Source organism: Suncus etruscus, chromosome 4 (assembly GCF_024139225.1).
Source record: "Suncus etruscus isolate mSunEtr1 chromosome 4, mSunEtr1.pri.cur, whole genome shotgun sequence".
In the NCBI taxonomy this organism is placed as follows: domain Eukaryota; kingdom Metazoa; phylum Chordata; class Mammalia; order Eulipotyphla; family Soricidae; genus Suncus; species Suncus etruscus.
In genome coordinates, this window is record NC_064851.1 from 152,608,343 (window position 1) to 152,627,400 (window position 19,058).

Sequence of the window (19,058 nt, forward strand, 5' to 3'; positions counted from 1 at the left end):
GTGTTTAGATATGCTACATCCTCATTATTCAACTATGGAAGGTTTTAAGAGCCCAAGAATTTGTCCATTTCTTCCAGGTTTTCATATTTAGTTGCATTGAGTTTCTCAAAGTAGTCTCTGATTGCCATTGAATCTCTGCAATATCTGTAGTGTTCTCCCCCTTTTTAATTTTAATACCAGTTATCAAGTTTATCTCTCTTTCTTTGTGAGTTTTATCAATAGTCTATCAATCTTGTTTATTTTTTTTAAAAAAACCAACTTTTTTGTTAATCTTTTGTATTGTGTTTTGGGTTTCCACTTCATTGATTTCTGCTCTAAACTTTGTTATTTCCTTCTGTCTCCCTATTTTTAGTTCCTTTTGTTGATCATTTTCTAATTTTATAAACTATGTCATAAGCTATTCAGGTATGTCTCTTCTTCCTTCCTGATTGTGTTTGCAAAGCTATAAATTTTCTTCTCAATAAAGCTTTTGTGGTGTCCCATAGATTCTGATAGTTTGTGTCCTCATTGTCATTTATTTCCAGGAAAGTTTTGATTTTCTCTTTGATTCCATCTTGGACCCACTGATTGTTCAGTAGCAGACTGTTTAAGTTTTAGTTGTTAAATTTTTCTTCTCTGTCCTTTTGTATTTCACTTCTAATTTCACTTCTAATTTCAGAGCTTTGTGGTCAACTAATGTAGCCTGCAGAATTTCCATCCTCTTGATTTTATGGAGGTATATTTTATGTGCCATCAAGTGGTCTATCCTGGAGAATAACTCATGTACATTGTATGTACACATACTCATGTGTATCCAGGTTTCTGAGGATGGTGTGTCCTTTATATATCTACTATGTCTCTTTCTTTCATTTTCCTTTTCATTGCTAGTATATTTTTGTTGGATTTTAGTCTGGTTGACCTATCAAGTGTTGATAGGGCATGTTGAGGTCTCCCACAATTACTGTGTTTTATTGATGTTCTCTTTCAAATTTGTCAATAATTGTATTAGATATTTTGTTGCTCCTTCATTGGGTGCATTTATGTTTAGTAATGTGATTTCTTCCTGTTGCACATGTCCCTTTATTAGTACAAAGTGTCCATCTTTGTCCCTTATAACTTTTCTGAGTCTAAAGTTGTGTCGTCTGATATTAATATGGCCACCCCAGCTTTTTAAGGGTGTTGTTTGTTTGGATGATTTTCTCCAGACTTTGATTTTTAGTCTATGTTTGTTATGACTCTTCAGGTGTGTTTCTTGTAGGCATAATTATGTTGGATTCATCTTTTTGATCTATTTTTAGTCGATTGACATTGAGGGATATGATACTCATGGGATTTATTGTCATCTTTTTATATAAGTTTGGTGTGTCTATTGGTCTGTCTGAAAGTGGACCTTTTAGTTTTTCATTTAAGGCTTGTTTTGCAACTGTAATCTGAGCTGTTGCTTAGCCATGAAGCTATGTATTCTTCCTTCAAACCTGAACGTAAGTCAGGCTTGGTGCAGTATTCCATTTCATTCAGTCTTGTCACTATATCTTACCACTGTTTTCTGTCCTTGTGAGTTTCTTGGGACATGTCTGCTGTAACTCTTAGGGGTGCTCTTTTGAATGGTTTTCACTCACTCAGTATTTCTTGGCCTTTCTGCTTGAGCATCTTTAGGAACCATTTTTTGCTGGGCCCTTTTGGCCTTCTCAGAGAGTTTCAAGAGATAAAAGAGAAAGGAAATATGCAAAGGCGACAGGTTCTCTCAGTCTCTCCAAGTTGGTAATCTCACAGGAGGGGAAGACCCCTCCCACCTGCCTTCACAGACAAAGAAAGGATCTAACTTTATGCCAGCAGATGTGGTAGCCAGTTTTCACTTTATCAGTCTTTCTTGGCCTTTCTGCTTGGGCACTTCTAGGAGACAATTTTTGCTGGGCCCTTCTTGGTCCTCTCAGGATAGTTTCAGAAGACAGAAGGGTAGAGAAACATGCAAAGGTGACAGGTCCCCTCAGTCTCTCCCAGTTGGTAATCAGCATCCAAAGTTTCATCAAGAATGTCATATATAGAATTCATCCCAGAGATAAAAGGATGGTTTAACATATGAAAGTCAATGTAATCAATCAATGTAATACACCATATCAACAAAAGGAAAATAAAAGCTATATGATTATATCAATAGTTGCAGAGAGAGTACTTGATAAGTTCCAGCACCTGTTCGTGATTAAAAATTTTCAATAAGATGGAATGGAAAGAACTTTTTTCAGCATTGTCAGGCCCATTTACCTCAACTCCAGGGCAAATATTATACTCAATGAAGAATAACTGAAAGCCTTTCTTCTATAATCTGGCAAAAGACAAGGCTGCCCCACTCTTACCAATCTTGTTCAACATAATACTAGAAGTACAGGGGCATTCAGATAGGAAAAAAAGAAGTTAAGTTTTCACTGTTCATAGATGACTTGTGATGGGGTTGCTGTGCTAATAAACCATCATAAGTTTAAAATATCATGCAAAGTGTTCAAATATTATGTTAAGTCTGAAAAATACTTTTTCTTGGGGACAGAGTGACAGCACAGTGATAGGGTTTTTGCCCTGCACGTGGTTGACCCAAGACAGATCTGGCTTTGATACCCAATGTCCCATATGATCCCTCAAGCCAGGAGCAATTTCTGAGTGCATAGCCAATAGTAATCTCTGAGCATCACTGGGTGTGGCCAAAAACCAAAATAAATACATTTTCTTGACATCTGAGTTTGCCTCTTTACCCTTAAACATGTTTAGAAGACATATTTGAGTACACAGTTGGGCAGATTCATCCCACCAAAAGCCTGTTTTACAATGAAATTTTGAATATCCTATATTACTATGAGTGTTTGTAAATATACAAAAATATGATATCTGCAAATTGCTGCTGTACTGTGCTTGCTGAGTGGAATATTATTTTCTCCTGGTGTCCATGAGGTTGTGGGAGCTACTGGTGTCTGCCACTGCCAACATTTCAGGGAGTATTCAACCACTGATCCAAGAAAAAGAACAAAATTAAAATCCAAAGTGTATTTTTCTTTGAATATTTATTGCTTTTATACCATTATGTAGTTTCATATAATTCTTAGGCTTGGGACCATTTGTCTATACCAAATTGCTATTCTCTACTCTAAATATATATCTTTCTTCTGTTTTTTATTTATTTAGCAACTACTATCCTAAAAGTTTATTATACATTTGTTTATATCTCACTTAATTTGAGGTCTTAGCTTCTTATTTTACTAATTACTATAGATTAGCTTTTATAAATAATTTATATGTCTTCAAACACGGACAGTAGTCCATTCAAGAGCAGTTCCTCTAATGCTGTATATTCAGGATCTACTAATTCTTCTTGGGAAAATTTCTAGTTAGGTTTTAAATATATTTTTTATATTTTAACTTTATGATGAGATATACTGGGAAACCCTTTTGAAAATGCACATGAATTAGAAACAGACAAACTCTGTGGCATGTATCTTAATACAAAAATGCCTCTGAGATCTCAAGATGGCGGAAACTTTCTGTGTCACCTGCTAGAGATTATATTATAGGTATGAACATAAGACTTCTGAAAATGGACCATATGGACAAGGGTTTAGTTTGATTAGATTTGTATATTCCAGGCTACAAAACCTGCAGGAGCTGAACCTGACTTGTAAGTGCTTCATTCTACTTGAATACTTCTGGAGGGTTGAAGGTGCACTGTCCTTAAAAGACTAAGACCAAGTTCTAAAGAGCCCATGGAGTATCACCTCATTGTTACTCACTGAAAATAGGAACTTGGGCCACCAATTCTGAAAGAGAATCAAAATAAAGTTCTGATAGAGAATGAGAATTCTTCAAAGTGTAGAGCAGCAGTTAACTGAAACAAAATTATGAACATGAAATTTTAGAATATAGTAGGGTCTTTGAGTTCTGTTATATCCTTTTATGATGAGGAATTTGAGAACAAAGATATAAGTCAGATATAACCCAAATAGATTAAACATAACTATGGCTGTAATCATAATACAAATGTCTCATTGAGCATCAAGTGAGACCAAGTATGGTTCTTTTTCCTGAAGCTAGATAAATGGATCATATAGCAGTGTCTTGTGATCTCTATCTGTAAAGGACGTTTTCCCTAAGAATCAGAAAATGTTGAACTTACTGATCACCGTGATTAAAAAAATTCCAGCTCAGACCCAGATCTGAAAAGAAGACAAAAATATCAGGGAAGCATAGCAGAACAGATCGCGAGCAAAATGGTCAGACATGAGCAATTTAGTAGTATGGAAAGTTTATAACTTTGTACTTTTGTTAACCTACCCAAGTCAGGAAAGGTTTCGTGCACATATTATGATTAATGTCAAAGACAGAGAGAAGTTGGGAATGAGAATTGGACTTGCAAGCTCAGTAATGAGAGTGCTCTTGGAAAAGGTAGTAGAGGAAGCAAATGCTGAAGGAAAGTGAGGTGGGTAAATTTTCAAAATGCCAGTAGTACCTGGCATTTGAATGAGTACAATTATGAACTGCAAATAATATCTGATAGAAGAATTTATGCATAACTAATAAATAAATTCTGAATTTTTGCTAAAATATGTCGCATTGCACACATTTCAGATCTTTCTGGATAAGAACCACCAAATGAAGAAGCATCTTGTCTTCATTCCTATTCCCAGGAATCCTTGTCTTTGTAGTACATTATAGCTGATAGTTAAATAGTACTTGATACTCTTGGCACTTTTTATCTATCTAATAAGTGAGATATAGTTATTGAAAATGCTATTATTCATAATTTTCAGATGAGGCAACTGAGGTCTCAAGAAAATATCTAGATTTTAAGATCACAGAGATCTTGATCTGAGGGAGAATTTAGTCTGGGATAGGTGCCTGAATACAAGGCTAGCTTTCTACTGCTAAGTACTCCTGATTGACATGAAAGTGCAGAAGAAGCCCATGATTAAACCTGTTAGGTGTGCTTACATCATAATTACCAGGTCTAACTCCTAGAGTTGAAATCAGAAATAAATAAGAAGGGCTATTTCAAGATGACTGAATTTCTTTATCAGAAAGTTGCATTCTGGGGACTCTAGAGAGGGGGCAGGATGATGACTGGACTCCTTCTCGTGTTTGGTTGACCCAGTATTTACTAATTAAAACGTTTCTTCATTACAAATCATAATATAATTATAATCACAGTTGACATCATGGAATTTTATAGAAAAATTATTGGTATTAACTCACTAAGTTTTCTTCATATCTTGCATCTTATTGATTGTCTCATGATTCTAGATCATTCTGAAACTACTGAAACATTTTATTTTCCTCAGAGAGAAGAAAATAAAGCAAATTGTGAATGGGTCTTTCCTTAGAATTCTGCCACCTTGGGGAGCATGAGCACATAACTGATTATGAGCATATAATCTTCTCTTTTAGAACTGCCAACTTCAGGAACTTTACCTTCATTCAACTGAATGGAGAATTTTCTCGGGGAAAGGGACTTGATGTTGGAGCTCGCTTCTGGAAGCGAAGCAATGTCCTCCTCTTTTTCTGTGATGTGGACATCTACTTCACTTCCGAATTTCTCAATACCTGTAGACTGAACACACAACCAGGTAAAGTATATGGGTTTAATTATCCTTTTCTCCTACCGGGTGCAGTTCAGCTGCTGACGTATAGTATGACATCTTTCTCTCCCATTTTATTTGATATCTTACTCCTGAAACTGATTTGTTTTACAATCTCTAGTGACAAAGAATAGGAGGAAAATTTATGTTTCTTCCCATAGTATTGGAGTATGAGCTCTACCACAATTCTGGAACTCTATTCTAAATTTGTGCTTCTTTTAAGAGGGACTGGGTTAATGATTTTATTGTAAAAAGGAGTTATTACTTTTCATTTTTCAACTGAGAAGTTAGCTTTAGTCAAAATTCTGAGAAATGCAGTAGGACCTAGAAAAGTTGCCTGAAAAGATGGGGAAAACAGACTTGAGTAGTTATTAAGACCCATAAGTAGTAAATAGTTACAATGTGACAATTATTTTCAGAATATTTTAAAAATAATATGGTAAGTAGTGCTCGTAACTACTGGAATGGCCCTGTCAGTTACTTATATACTGAAAGTTTTCTGTGTAATTTGGTGAAGAGCACATTTCCTGAACTTGCTCTTGCTATTTCTGTTAGCCAAAGTCTATCTTGGCAGTCCTTTAGACAACACTTGAGCTGGCATTGAAAATATTCAAGTTGGGGCACCAGTATTCTGTGCACAACCTCTTCTAATGGTTGATGTTCAGATCACTGAAGGCCAGTATGTGGAGTATTCTGTATACCAGTTGGTTAGAATCATTTGAGAGCCTTTGATCATCTGGCCTACTGGGTATAGCATTTATAAGATTTTTTTAGAGCTGAGTGAAGGAAAAAGGCTCTCTGGGTTGAAGTATATGGGATGTTCTCAAAAGATTAAATGTAGGGCCAGAGAGATAGCATGGATATAGGGCCTTGCATGCAGAAGGATGGTGGTTCGAATCCCAGTATACCATATGGACCCCGTGCCTGCCAGAAGCGATTTCTGAGTGGAGAGCCAGGAGAAACCCCTGAGCACTGCCCGGTGTGACAAAAAAATTTTTTTTAAATGTAAATGACGAAAGTGTATCTATGTTTTTCAGGGAAGAAGGTATTTTATCCAGTCCTTTTCAGCCAGTACAACCCAGGTATAATATATGGCCATCATGATGCAGTCCCTCCTTTAGAACAGCAGCTGGTGAGTAATTACCCCATAGGCACCTTAGTGCCACTCTGTTTCATGTCTTTCATTATCAGGGCCCCTGGCCATAAGTAAAGGTGAGTGGAAATCATGAAACTGATTCCCACAGTAATGGCCTTTGCTCCTAGCACATTGTTGCTTGCAGTTTTTTTAATGTGGCAAATAAATAGGAATAGTATCTTACAGAAAGGTAATTTTATACCTTCATAGTTTCCTTCTGTGTTTATAATATTTGTTTTTTATTATTATTTTTTTTTAAATTAATATCTTTATTTAAACACCTTGATTACAAATATGATTGTAGTTAGTTTTCAGTTATGTAAAGAACACTCCCCTTTACCAGTGCAGCATTCCCATTACCAATGTCCCAAATCTCCCTCCTCCCCACCTCCTCCCCACCTCACCATCACCCGTAGACAGGCTTTCTACTTTTCTCATTCATTTACATTGTTATGGTAGTTCTCAATGTAGTTATTTCTCTAACTGCACTCATCACTCTTTGTGGTGAGCTTCATGTCATGAGCTGGGCCTTCCAGTCCTCCTCTTTTTTGTCTCTGAGTATTATTGCAAAAATTTCTTTTATTTTTCTTAAAACCCATAGATGAGTGAGACTATTCTGTGTCTATCTCTCTCCCTCTGACTTATTTAACTCAGCATAATAGATTCCATGTACATCCATGTATAGGAAAATTTCATGACTTCATCTCTCCTGATGGTTGCATAATATTTCATTGTGTAAATGTACCACAGTTTCTTTAGCCATTCATCTGTTCAAGGGCATCTTGGTTGTTTCCAGAGGCTGGCTATTATGAATAGTGCTGCAATGAATATTGGTGGAGGAAGGGATTTTTGTACTGTATTTTTGTGTTCCGAGGGTATGTCCCTCGGAGTGGTATAGCTGGATCATATGGGAGTTCAATTTCCAGGTTTTGGAGGAATCTCCATATTGCTTTCCATAGATTGAACTAGATGGCATTCCCACCAGCAGTGAATAAGAGTTCCTTTCTCTCCACATCCCCACCACCTCTGCTTGTTCTCATTCTTTGTGATGTGTGCCAATCTCTGGGGTGTGAGATGGTACCTCATATTTTGATTCACATCTCCCTGATGATTAGTGATGTGGAGCATTTTTTAATGTGACTTTTGGCCATTTGTATTTCTTCTTTGGCAAAGTGCCTGTTAATTTCTTCTCCCCATTTTTTGATGGGATTAGATTTTTTTTCTTGTAAAGTTCTGTCAATGCCTTATATATTTTGGATATTAGCCCCTTATCCTTCTGTGTTTTTTAAAACTAGTTTTACAGTAGACAATGTTTTCTGAATAGACATTAACCCCTAGTAAATAATAATCTGAAAATACTATGGACAATAGGAAACTTTGAGATAGAGACTACATTCACGTAAAATATTTTGGTATAGTATATAATTATCCTATCTAATATCTATTGTTAATCTTATTCTGTTTAATTTATACATTATACTAATGTCTAATTTATAAATTACATTCTAAATGAAAATTTAAATATACATATTTTTATATATGTTATCTTTTTTTTTAATTTTTTTAAATTTTATTTTATTGACAAAAAATAAACACAACAAAAAGAAGGGCCTGGAAAGATCAAAACCATTGCGATTTACAAAATGGTTCATAGTTGGATTTCAGATACACAATGTGTCAGGGCCAATCCTTCCACCAAAGTCAACCTCCCTTCACCAATGTTCCCAGAGTGTATCCTATACCTATACCACCACTCTTTGCCCACTGGCCTGCCAGTATAACAGGCCCATTTAAAGTTTATATTGTTAGAATTTTGGTATCTTTTTAAAATTATATATATTATCTTTAAAGTTATTCAGTAGATATCTTTTAATGGATCTCTGATAGGTAGGGAGAGATGATTATATTGCATTATGGACAGTGCACATTTTCTTTTTATAATGCAAAGTCATATGAGGCAAGAAATGTAAAGTTTCTGTTTTCATTTGATGAATGGAAAACACAAATGATAAAGTGGTTCTCATTCAAAGTCAGTAGGAAGCAAGGATCAGGTCCAGTTCAGTGCATCTCCCATCCATCAGTGCCTCCAAATGAATATATATATCAGAAATGTTAAATAGCTGGGTTAGAGGAGTAACATAAAGGATAAGGCCTTGCACTTGGCTATCTGGATTTAATCCCCAGCATCCCATATAGCCCCTGAGCACTGTCAGGAAAGACCCCTGAGCTCATAGCTGGGAATAATTCCTGCACACTGCCAGATGTGGCTCCAAAACAAAACAAATAAGTATTAAATAGAAAAGTGACCTTCTAAAAGGATATAGGAGTGACTTCTTATTAAGATCTAGGCTGTGATTTTCCAACAGAGAAATTAGCTTTCTTTGTTTAAAATTCTCCCCAACACAGGGTGTATGTATGCCTCTATTTATTGCAGCACTTGACAATATAGCTAAGAATTGGAATTGACCTAGATGTCCAAAATCAGATGAGTGTATCATAAAGATGTGGAATATGTATGTATATAAACATATATACAAATATATAGAATACTTCATAGCTATAAGGAAAGATGCGATCATACAATTAGCTTCAACTTGGATAAAACTGGAAGATATGTTGATTGAAGTAAACTATAAGTAGGATAAATAAATGGTATTTAAGATAATGGCATGAGGGAATGCAATGGTTTAAATGGGGTGTGCCTAGAATATTCTTGTCCCCTGAGGACAGTGATCAGAATAAAATAAATGGAGTAGAAAGGGAGAAAGACAGATGTTAAATAATGAGTGATAGGTGACTTCAGGGACTTCAGGGACAAGGGGACATCAGTACATTGGTGGTTAAGGAAGGACAGAACTAAATATCCAAACCACAACACTCAAGTCATAAGATCCAAACGTTAAGAACCAAAATTTATAAAAGGTGCCTGTAAGATGGTAGGCTGGGAGTGTGGGAGAGCATGGAATGAACTCTGGGAACACTGGTGGAAGGAGGTTGACATGTGGTGGGATTGGTGCTGACATATATATGTCTAACACTCAACTATAAATAACTTTGCAAATCATAACGATTTAAATAAAAAATTAAAAAACTCTAGTTCAGGTTCAGTTTTGGGGTTGCTATAACTGAGGACTTTATGTCTTCACTTTTGGACTAGTTATATTTCCTTTTGAGATCTTTTGTGTACCTCTTAGAATAACAAAAGGAAGAAAAAATTGAAAGTCTTTCTTGCTTCTATATAATTTAGGGAAAGTATTTTGGTTTCTTTGTATGTAATTCCCCTTTTGATCTTGCTGCTTTTAGTATTGTATCGCTAACTGTGGTTTTCATCATGTGACTAGGCTATGCCTTGGAGGACTTTTCTTTGGTATTTTCTTTTATTTGATATTCTTTAGTTATCCAGGATGTGGATTCATGTATTCAGAATCTTCAGCTTTGAGAAATTAGCAACCATGAATTCTTTGACTACTGATTCTTCATAGGGCTTTTCTTTCAGTTTCTTTGGGACCATAATAATTCTTATTTTGCTCCCTTTCAATTTATCCAAAGGGTCTGTTGTCATTTGTTTGCTTATTTTAGGATTATTTTCTACGTTCTATTCATTTATTTAAAGACACTTTCCCAACCTGTTCTGTTGTTTGGAGTTTTTATACAGCTAAACTTCCAGCTCACTAATCCTGTCCTCAGCAGCTATTTACTCTGCTGATGAGGCAATCCAATGAGGTTTTGTTTTGTTTTTACTTTTCCTACTATTTTTTTCACTTCTGTCATTCTATTCTTTGAAGTTTTCTTATTTTCACTCTCATATCCTTTTTAATCATTTTTATATATTTTTATTTAACTAACTTTATTACATAAATGATTGTGTTTGGGTTTCAGTCATGTAAATAACACCACCCATCACCAGTGCAACATTCCCATCACCAATGTCCCAAATCTCCCTCCTCCTCACCCAACCCCCGCCTGTACTCTAGACAGGCTTTCCATTTCCCTCGTACATTTTCATTATTAGGATAGTTCAAAACGTAGTTATTTCTCTAATTAAAACTCATCCCTGTTTGTGGTGAGCTCCATGAGGTGAGCTGTAACTTCCAGCCCTTCTCTCTTTTGTGTCTGAAAATTATTATTGCAAGAGTGTCTTTCATTTTTCTTAAAACCCATAGATGAGTGAGACCATTCTGCGTCTTTCTCTCTCTCTGACTTATTTACTCAGCCAAATACATTCCATGTACATCCATGTATAGGAAAATTTCATGACTTCATCTCTCCTGACAGCTGCATAATATTCCATTGTGTATATGTACCACAGTTTCTTTAGTCATTCATCTGTTGAAGGTTATCTTGGCTGTTTCCAGAGTCTTACTATGGCAAACAGTGCTGCAATGAATATACGGGTGAGGAAGGGATTTTTGTATTGTATTTTTGTGTTTTTAGGGTATATTCCTAGGAGTGGTATAGCTGGATCGTATGGGAGCTCGATTTCCAGTTTTTGGAGGAATCTCCATATTGCTTTCCATAAAGGTTGAACTAGACGGCATTCCCATCAGCAGTGGATAAGAGTTCCTTTCTCTCCACATCCCCGCCAACACTGTTTATTCTCATTCTTTGTGATGTGTGCCAATCTCTGGGGTGTGAGGTGGTACCTCATAGTTGTTTTGATTTGCATCTCCCTGATGATTAGTGATGTGGAGCATTTTTTCATGTGTCTTTTGGCCATTTGTATTTCTTCTTTGTCAAAGTGTCTGCCCATTTTTTCTCCCCATTTTTGATGGGATTAGTTGTTTTTTTCTTGTAAATTTCTGTCAGTGTCTTGTATATTTTGGAGATTAGCCCCTTATTTGATGGGTATTGGGTGAATAGTTTCTCCCACTCAGTGGGGGGCTCTTGTATCCTGGGCGCTATTTTTTTTTGAGGTGCAGAAGCTTCTCAGTTTAATATATTCCCATCTGTTAATTTCTGCTTTCACTTGCTTGGAGAGTGCAGTTTCCTCCTTGAAGATGCCTGTAGTCTCAATGTCCTGGAGTGTTTTAGCTACATGTTGTTCTATATATCTTATGGTTTCAGGTCTGATATTGAGGTCTTTCATCCATTTGGATTTAACCTTCGTACATGATGTTAGCTGGGGGTCTAAGTTCAATTTTTTGCAAGTGGCTAGCCAGTTGTGCCAACACCACTTGTTGAAGAGGCTTTCGTTGCTCCATTTAGGATTTCTTGCTCCTTTATCAAAAATTAGGTGATTGCATGTCTGGGGAACATTCTCTGAGTATTCAAGTCTATTTCACTGATCTGAGGGCCTGTCTCTATTCCAGTACTATGCTGTTTTGATAACTATTGCTTTGTAGTACAGTTTAAAGTTGGGGAAAGTAATTCCTCCCATATTCTTTTTCCCAATGATTGCTTTAGCTATTCTAGGGTGTTTATTGTTCCAAATGCATTTCAAAAGAGCCTGATCCACTTCTTTGAAGAATGTCATGGGTATCTTTAGAGGGATTGCATTAAATCTGTATAATGCTTTGGGGAGTATTGCCATTTTGACGATGTTAATCCTGCCAATCCACGAGCAGGGTATGTGCTTCCATTTCTGCGTGTCCTGTCTTGTTTCTTGGAGCAGAGTTTTATAGTTTTTGTATAGGTCCTTCACATTTTTTTTTGGTTTTTGGGCCACATCCGGCGGTGCTCAGGGGTTACTCCTGGCTATCTGCTCAGAAATAGCTCCTGGCAGGCACGGGGGACCATATGGGACACCAGGATTCATGTTTTTGTCATTTTTCAAGTTTCTGGACAGATTTATTATAAATTACAATATCCCAAAGGTTAAGCCATTTTACTAAAAATGTGAAAAGTTTTGACCACTTATTCTGTGTTTAAGTTTTTTTTAAAATAAATTTTCTTTTTTTATTTTAATTATGACAACAAAGATGCAAAGAAAGAGGACAGGGTAAAGTTACAGTGGAAGCACAATCATCCATAAACAGAATTCTCGGTAGTCCCATCGATGATATCCCAGCCTTGAACTTTCAGCCAAAGAACATTAAGAAAAACAAAACTGAACCCATGTACAATACAATTACTTTGTCCCTCAAATCCCAGTTGTAGTACATACTATTTCTTAGCAGCACACAATATAATCTAAAGACATTAGACTTATGTAACTCCTTAAACATTGAGGGCAAAGTACATTTATCTAGTTCCATGCACATGCTAACTAGTTTAAGTTAACCTCAAAAGTTTTAGTGGGTTGTTTTTCTTAAGGATTGGAGTCAAGGGAATATAGTAAAAAACGGTGTTAGAGTGGCATTTGTTTGCATAGGCCCACCAAAATATAAGGGACATGGAAAGAAAAATTATGGTCTAAATACAAGGAGACCCTACCCCTGAAGTTTCCTGGCACAGGACTGACTCTAGGCTCCAGGAAAACTAGTTTGTCCAATCCAAGTCATTGTCTGTAGTGGCAATACACCTCCATTCCTCACATAGTCTCTGTTGTTGGTATCATGCTTCTGTATTAAAGATCCTGGAGTCTGCATATCCCATATTGCAGTCAGGATGGTGCAGAGCATCCTCTCGTTTCACCTCACACTTAAGGGGCAATAGAGAGAACCATGTCCTGAAGAGCAGGTCATTGTTGTTGTCAAGTCTTCTCAGTGTAAATGGAAGTCTCTTTTTAGGAGGTCGATGTCAGACCCTTGGTAGTGTCTTTCCTGGTAGAGGACTGCTTCCAGCTGTTGCTATAAAAGATCTTGGATGTTTCGTAGATAGCTTGCCTGGTTCCGGCGTGAATGGAGGATGCCCATTCTTCTGAGGCCTGTGCCAGGTCATTATATCAATGTTCAGGGTGTAAGGTACATTGTACTGAGATTTATTAGATAAGAACTTATCTGTATGTATAGTGTTTTCCCATTTTAATGTGTCTATGCAAACAAGGATCAATGCCATGAAGCGTTATTGGCGCATCTGGAGGCAATAGGAACAAGACCAGCAATTTCCATGACATAGTTCAATCATAGGCATCAAACTGAGAGACAGTTCCACCAACAATCCTTACTGAACAGCTTACAAAGAAAAGACAAGATGAAAAGTGGATAGAAACATTATGGTAGAAGAATATATAGAGAGTTACAGCAGTTAAAGAAAATACACATAAAATATTCAAAAGATATATGTGTTCAATATGTGTTCAAGTTATGTCCTTCTAAATAGTTCTGGGATTGTTAGTTCCACTGTATGTCTTTGGTCAGAGATTAGAACTGTGTGTTACTGAAGTTAAGAAGGGTAAATCTGGGGTACTGATGGTTGGGAGGAGTATACGTTCGCCCCCGCGCGGTTTGCAAAATGTAGACTGGTATGAAATTGCCAGTGACAGCCTGAGTATAGCTGAGCAGCTATCTGCCACCCCCCAAATCAAACTCCACCCCCTAAGCCAACCTCTGGAGCCGGCCTGGGAGTGGGGAAAACCCAGGGTGCCCCATCAGCTCCTCCCAGGAACCCACCTGGAGATCCGGAGGAAAGAGGGAGAGGGGCGTCGGGTGACTCAGGTTCGGGCCCCCCTACCCTAGGCCGGGCCAAGAGGCTCCTGGCACATACGGAGGTCTGCCAGGTGCCCACCCGTGGCGGCTAAAAATCCTGCTCTAGCTGTGTTTAAGTTTTTAGAAGTAGAAAACCTGTTCCTTTGTATCATACTGTAGGAGAAGGGCAATTAAGTGCTGATATCTGATTAAATAATTTTAGTTTCTCCTTCAGGTTTCTTTGGTTGGACATGTTTCTTCACATTGTTCCGGCATGGTTTCATTTGGAGACCAAGTCAGACAGTCCATACTTAAATGTCTTTAATAATAAATATCGTTTTCCTGCAAAAAGTTCTTATGTCAAAAATATGCTCTATATACAAGATATAAGAGATTTTTCACTTCCTAAGAACCGACTTTTTATTTTTTTAGGGACGAATTTTTAGACAGAAAAACTTTGCTTTCTTTAAATTATGACATTTTTTTCAATAATTCAGAGTATAAAGTTTCTTTGATTTTAAATGAAGTACTGCTTTATATTTGAATCAATATGATCAGTGTTTTTATTTAAAATGTATAAAGACCTTATTTATTGCAAGAAATTATTTAAAAATTTTTAGATTTGAATCACTTTATTACTTCCCCTGGGGAAGTGGTCAGGGGAAACTGAAAGTATACTTCAGTGGTTCAGTGGATCTAGTACAGAAACCTAATAATGAGCAATTTAGTCAGAGCCAAAACTCAGAATACTGTGAGCACAGCTCCAAATTACCCCAGAACCTTTGATATGAACTTCTAAAAGCACTTCCCTAGAGTCTGATGTTTGAGTGTTCAGTGTTGCTGACTATTTAGTTTGAGAAATAGAGCAGTTGCCTACCAGAAGAAGGATTCACAATCCAAAAATGAAAAATATTGATTATTGTCTTTTTGGGGTGAAGTATTTCTTGAATAGTTGCTGCCTCCAGAGAACTGTAGTCCGTATGAGTAGAGAAGCCCGAGAGCATTTGAAACAGCTTCAACTATCAAGAACCACTTTGCAGACCATGATGTGATTTGTATTTTAAATAATTTTAAATAATTTTCCTTGTTTTTTTTTCTTCTTTTTTGAGATCAGCAAGGGGGCTTACATGAGATCATACAGAATTTTCTAATTCTGGTGTGGTGGAAAAGATTGATCAGGATTTAGATGAGAGTTTAAATACACAGAAAATTACCTGCTAAACCTCCCCACAAAGAGCATCAAACTATAGAAATGAATATATTCAAAATAGAACACAGAATTGAGAAGATTTAAAAAGTAATGGTCAGAGGTAAAAAAGTAATAAATATTTCCTTTCAAATCTTGTAATGTATCTATATTTACAACTTCTTTCCTAGCTTCCTCGGAAGCATAGAAGTGAAAGGAGCATACATAGCAATAATATAATTGCAGCAACATTTACTTGTGAATCAAAACATCACCTTTACCACAGTTCTGCAAATACAATGTCATTAGTCATGTGCATTTATTACTTACCTTATTACAACTATCTTTGGATATCATTTTGCATACAAACAATAGAAAAAAGTCAATTTCATGATTGCCTAGAGATTCAGACTGCCTGTTTGTTTTTTATTTTTGAATATAGGACATTAGCAATAACTAAAAACTGAAGTCATGTTATTTTCACTAATGTTAAAATATTGATTTAAGACCAACTCAGAATTTCCCAATGCCTTAATGTGGAAACAACTATCTGAAATGGATAACTACAACTTAAATAGCTATAGACTTTATACATTCTAGTCTCTTGACTCAAGCTTTGTAAATTATTTCTGAGATGTCACTCTATCATAGGTATCTTCTTTATCCTCCAGCCTTTTATCCCTCTTCCAGAGAAAGAGTAATAAAACACAGATTGAAATCATTTAAAAATCAAATATATTGTGGTAGTAAGTCATTGGTGTATGCCTGTTTATCAGTCCTCTTTCAGCAAATGAAAGTTGCCACCTTGACATATAGCATTTCCCAGTACAATGCCAATGATCACAGAGGTGGGAAGACTTGCGGTTCTGGTACATTGGTATCACAAACATAAGCAATATCACAGCCTGAATCCTCTCTGGTATTATTTCTTTAACCAAATCTCACATAAAGAAATATTTGCACATAGTATCAATTCAGCAACACCCACAAGGCACCACCAGGTATTATCCACATGATAAGTCAGTTTTGTGGACACACCTTTAAGCACTTAAATCTGATATGTTAGTGTCACTTTGTATTACTTAGAGTGCTGGAGTCACACTGTACACTGACCTCTCCCTTTATGATACCCATATTTTTCTTGTCTTCTACAGAAAAATATGCCCCTAGAGGGTTTAGCTTTATTTTTATTTATTTTATTTATTTTTGAGCCATGCCCAGGATATGCAGGGATTGCTCCTAGCACTGTCCTCAGGGATCATTCCTAGAAGAACTAGGGGACCATATGAGGACTCAGAGATCAAACTTGAATTGGCTATATGTAAGGCAAATGAGTTAATCACTATACTATTTTTCCAGTCCATCATTTTTACCTTTTTAAAAGTCGTTTTAAACTGCTAACTAAACATAGAATATTGCTGTTGTCTTTTTCTACTTTGTTCAGAGCATAAGTCTTTCCTGAGAATCCAAGGTAATGTTGGCAGAGGACATGAAGATAGCCTTTTACAAAGATCTATCTCTCTCTGCTACAATGTGTCCTGTAAGACTTGAAGAGAGTGTCATTAGTATTATCATTATACAGATGAGAAACTGAAAGCTCAGAATTGCACTTATTGACTAAGTCTTCCACCAGAGTTGAGGCCAAGTATGGTGCTCCTGTGATAAATAGGATGAGAACACATTCTTGGGCCTGCGATTCATTAATGGAGGCACCAAGTTTGTTGTCAGGTTCCAAGAGTAGAGGACATCCAGGCAACTCCTTCTCCAAACAGTACCCTTTAAAAGATATTTGTATATTAAATGTAAGATACTAATCAAACAATACTTGTAAAAATCTATATAACAGTAACAATCTGACAGGAGGTGACATTCAAGTCCATTTCTAGTTTAAATCTTTAAGCTATAACTTCAGTTTTATAACTTTATTTCTCAAGAAATGAAACCATCAAAGCAATTATGATGCTGGCCTGGCATGTTTGCCACTGGCTGAGTGATCATGGGTGAATCATGTCTATACTATGAAGCATATGAAGCATATATAATATATGCAACATCCCCAATAAGTATATCCTAAAGTTCATATGATAAGTACTGTATGTATATTGTGGGGTCAAAAATCCAATCTGTTTGCACAATTTATTAAGCATTCCAGGAAGGAAATTTCAGAGCATTTGAGCACTAAGGCTTTCTAAACACAGGGTCTGTAGTCTACACAGGTAGTATATTTGGTATTTTTTTAATGAAAACAAAGCTGGTAAAATATATTCTCCTTTCTCTTGCTGTATTTTTTAAAAATAATATCTTTATTTAAGCACCATGATTACAAACATGTTTATAGTTGGGCTTCAGTAATAAAAGAATACCCCCCTTTACCAGTGCAACATTCCCATCACCAATGCCCTCCATCTCCCTCCTCCCCGACCCTTTGCCTATATTCAAGATAGGCATTCTATTTCTCTCACTCACCACCATTATCATGGTAGTTGTCAGTGTAGTTATTTCTCTAACGGAACTCACCACTCTTTGTGGTAAGCTTCAGCCCTGACTTCATTTTTCCGATGGCTACATAGTATTCCATTGTGTATATGTACCACAGTTTATTAGTCACTCATCTGTTCTCGAGTATCTTGTTTGTTCCAAATTCTGGCTATTATAAATAGCGCTGCAATGACTATAGGTGTGCAGAAGGCATTTTTTTGTGTGTTGCATTTTTATGTTCCTAAAGTATATCCCTAAGAGTGGTATAGCTGGATCATATGGGAACTCAATTTCCAGTTTTTGAGGAATCTCCATATTGTTTTCCATTAAGGCTGAACAAGATGGCATTCCCATCAACAGTGAATGAAAGTTCCTTTCTCCCTACTGATTGTTTTGTTCTTTGTGATGTGTGCCAGTCTCTGTGGTGTGAAATGGTACCTCATTGTTGTTTTAATTTGCATCTCCCTAATGATTAGTGATATGGAGCATTTTTTTCATATGCCTTTTGGCTATTTGTATTTCTTCTTTAAGGAATTGCTGTTCATTTCTTCTCATTTTTTGATGAGGTTAGATGTTTTTCCCTTGTTAAGTTCTGTCAGTACCTTGTATATCTTATCTGATGGGTATTGAGTGAATAGCTTTTCCTATTCTGTGAGTGGCTTTTGTATCCTAGGCATTATTTCCTTTGAGGTACAGAAGCTTCTGAGCTTAATATAGTTCCATTTGTGTATACCTGCTTTGACCTGTTTGGCGAGTGCTGTTTCTTCCTTGAAACACTTCCATGAAGTGTTTTACCTATGTGTTTTGGGTCTAATATCAAGATCTTTAATTCATTTGAATTTGACCTTTGAGCATGGTGTTAGATGGAGGTCCGAGTGTGCTTTTTTGCATGTGGCTGTCCCAGTACCACCTGTTGAAGAGGCTTTAATAGAGAAGAAAGATAGAGAAGAAATAGATATTAAAATAACAATCCCATTCACATTAGTGTCACACAAACTCAAATACCTTGGTGTCAACTTAACTAAAGAGGTTAAGGACCTATACGAAGAATACTACAACACACTGTTTCAAAAAATAAAAGAGGATGCAAGGGAAGGGAAACACATATTCTTTCATTGACCTCAGATGGATTCTGCTAAGTCACACAAACCCAAGAAACT

General features: G+C 36.4%; 1 protein-coding gene across 1 annotated transcript in view; it reads left to right on the forward strand.

The window, feature by feature from the left end:
• CSGALNACT1 (chondroitin sulfate N-acetylgalactosaminyltransferase 1) overlaps positions 1-19,058 on the forward strand; it is an 87,436-nt gene that overhangs the window by 54,515 nt on the left and 13,863 nt on the right. Inside the window, exons 4-5 of the mRNA XM_049771850.1 lie at positions 5,404-5,582; positions 6,632-6,726. Coding sequence (XP_049627807.1) covers positions 5,404-5,582; positions 6,632-6,726 — 274 coding nt within the window. The remainder of the gene's footprint in view (positions 1-5,403; positions 5,583-6,631; positions 6,727-19,058) is intronic.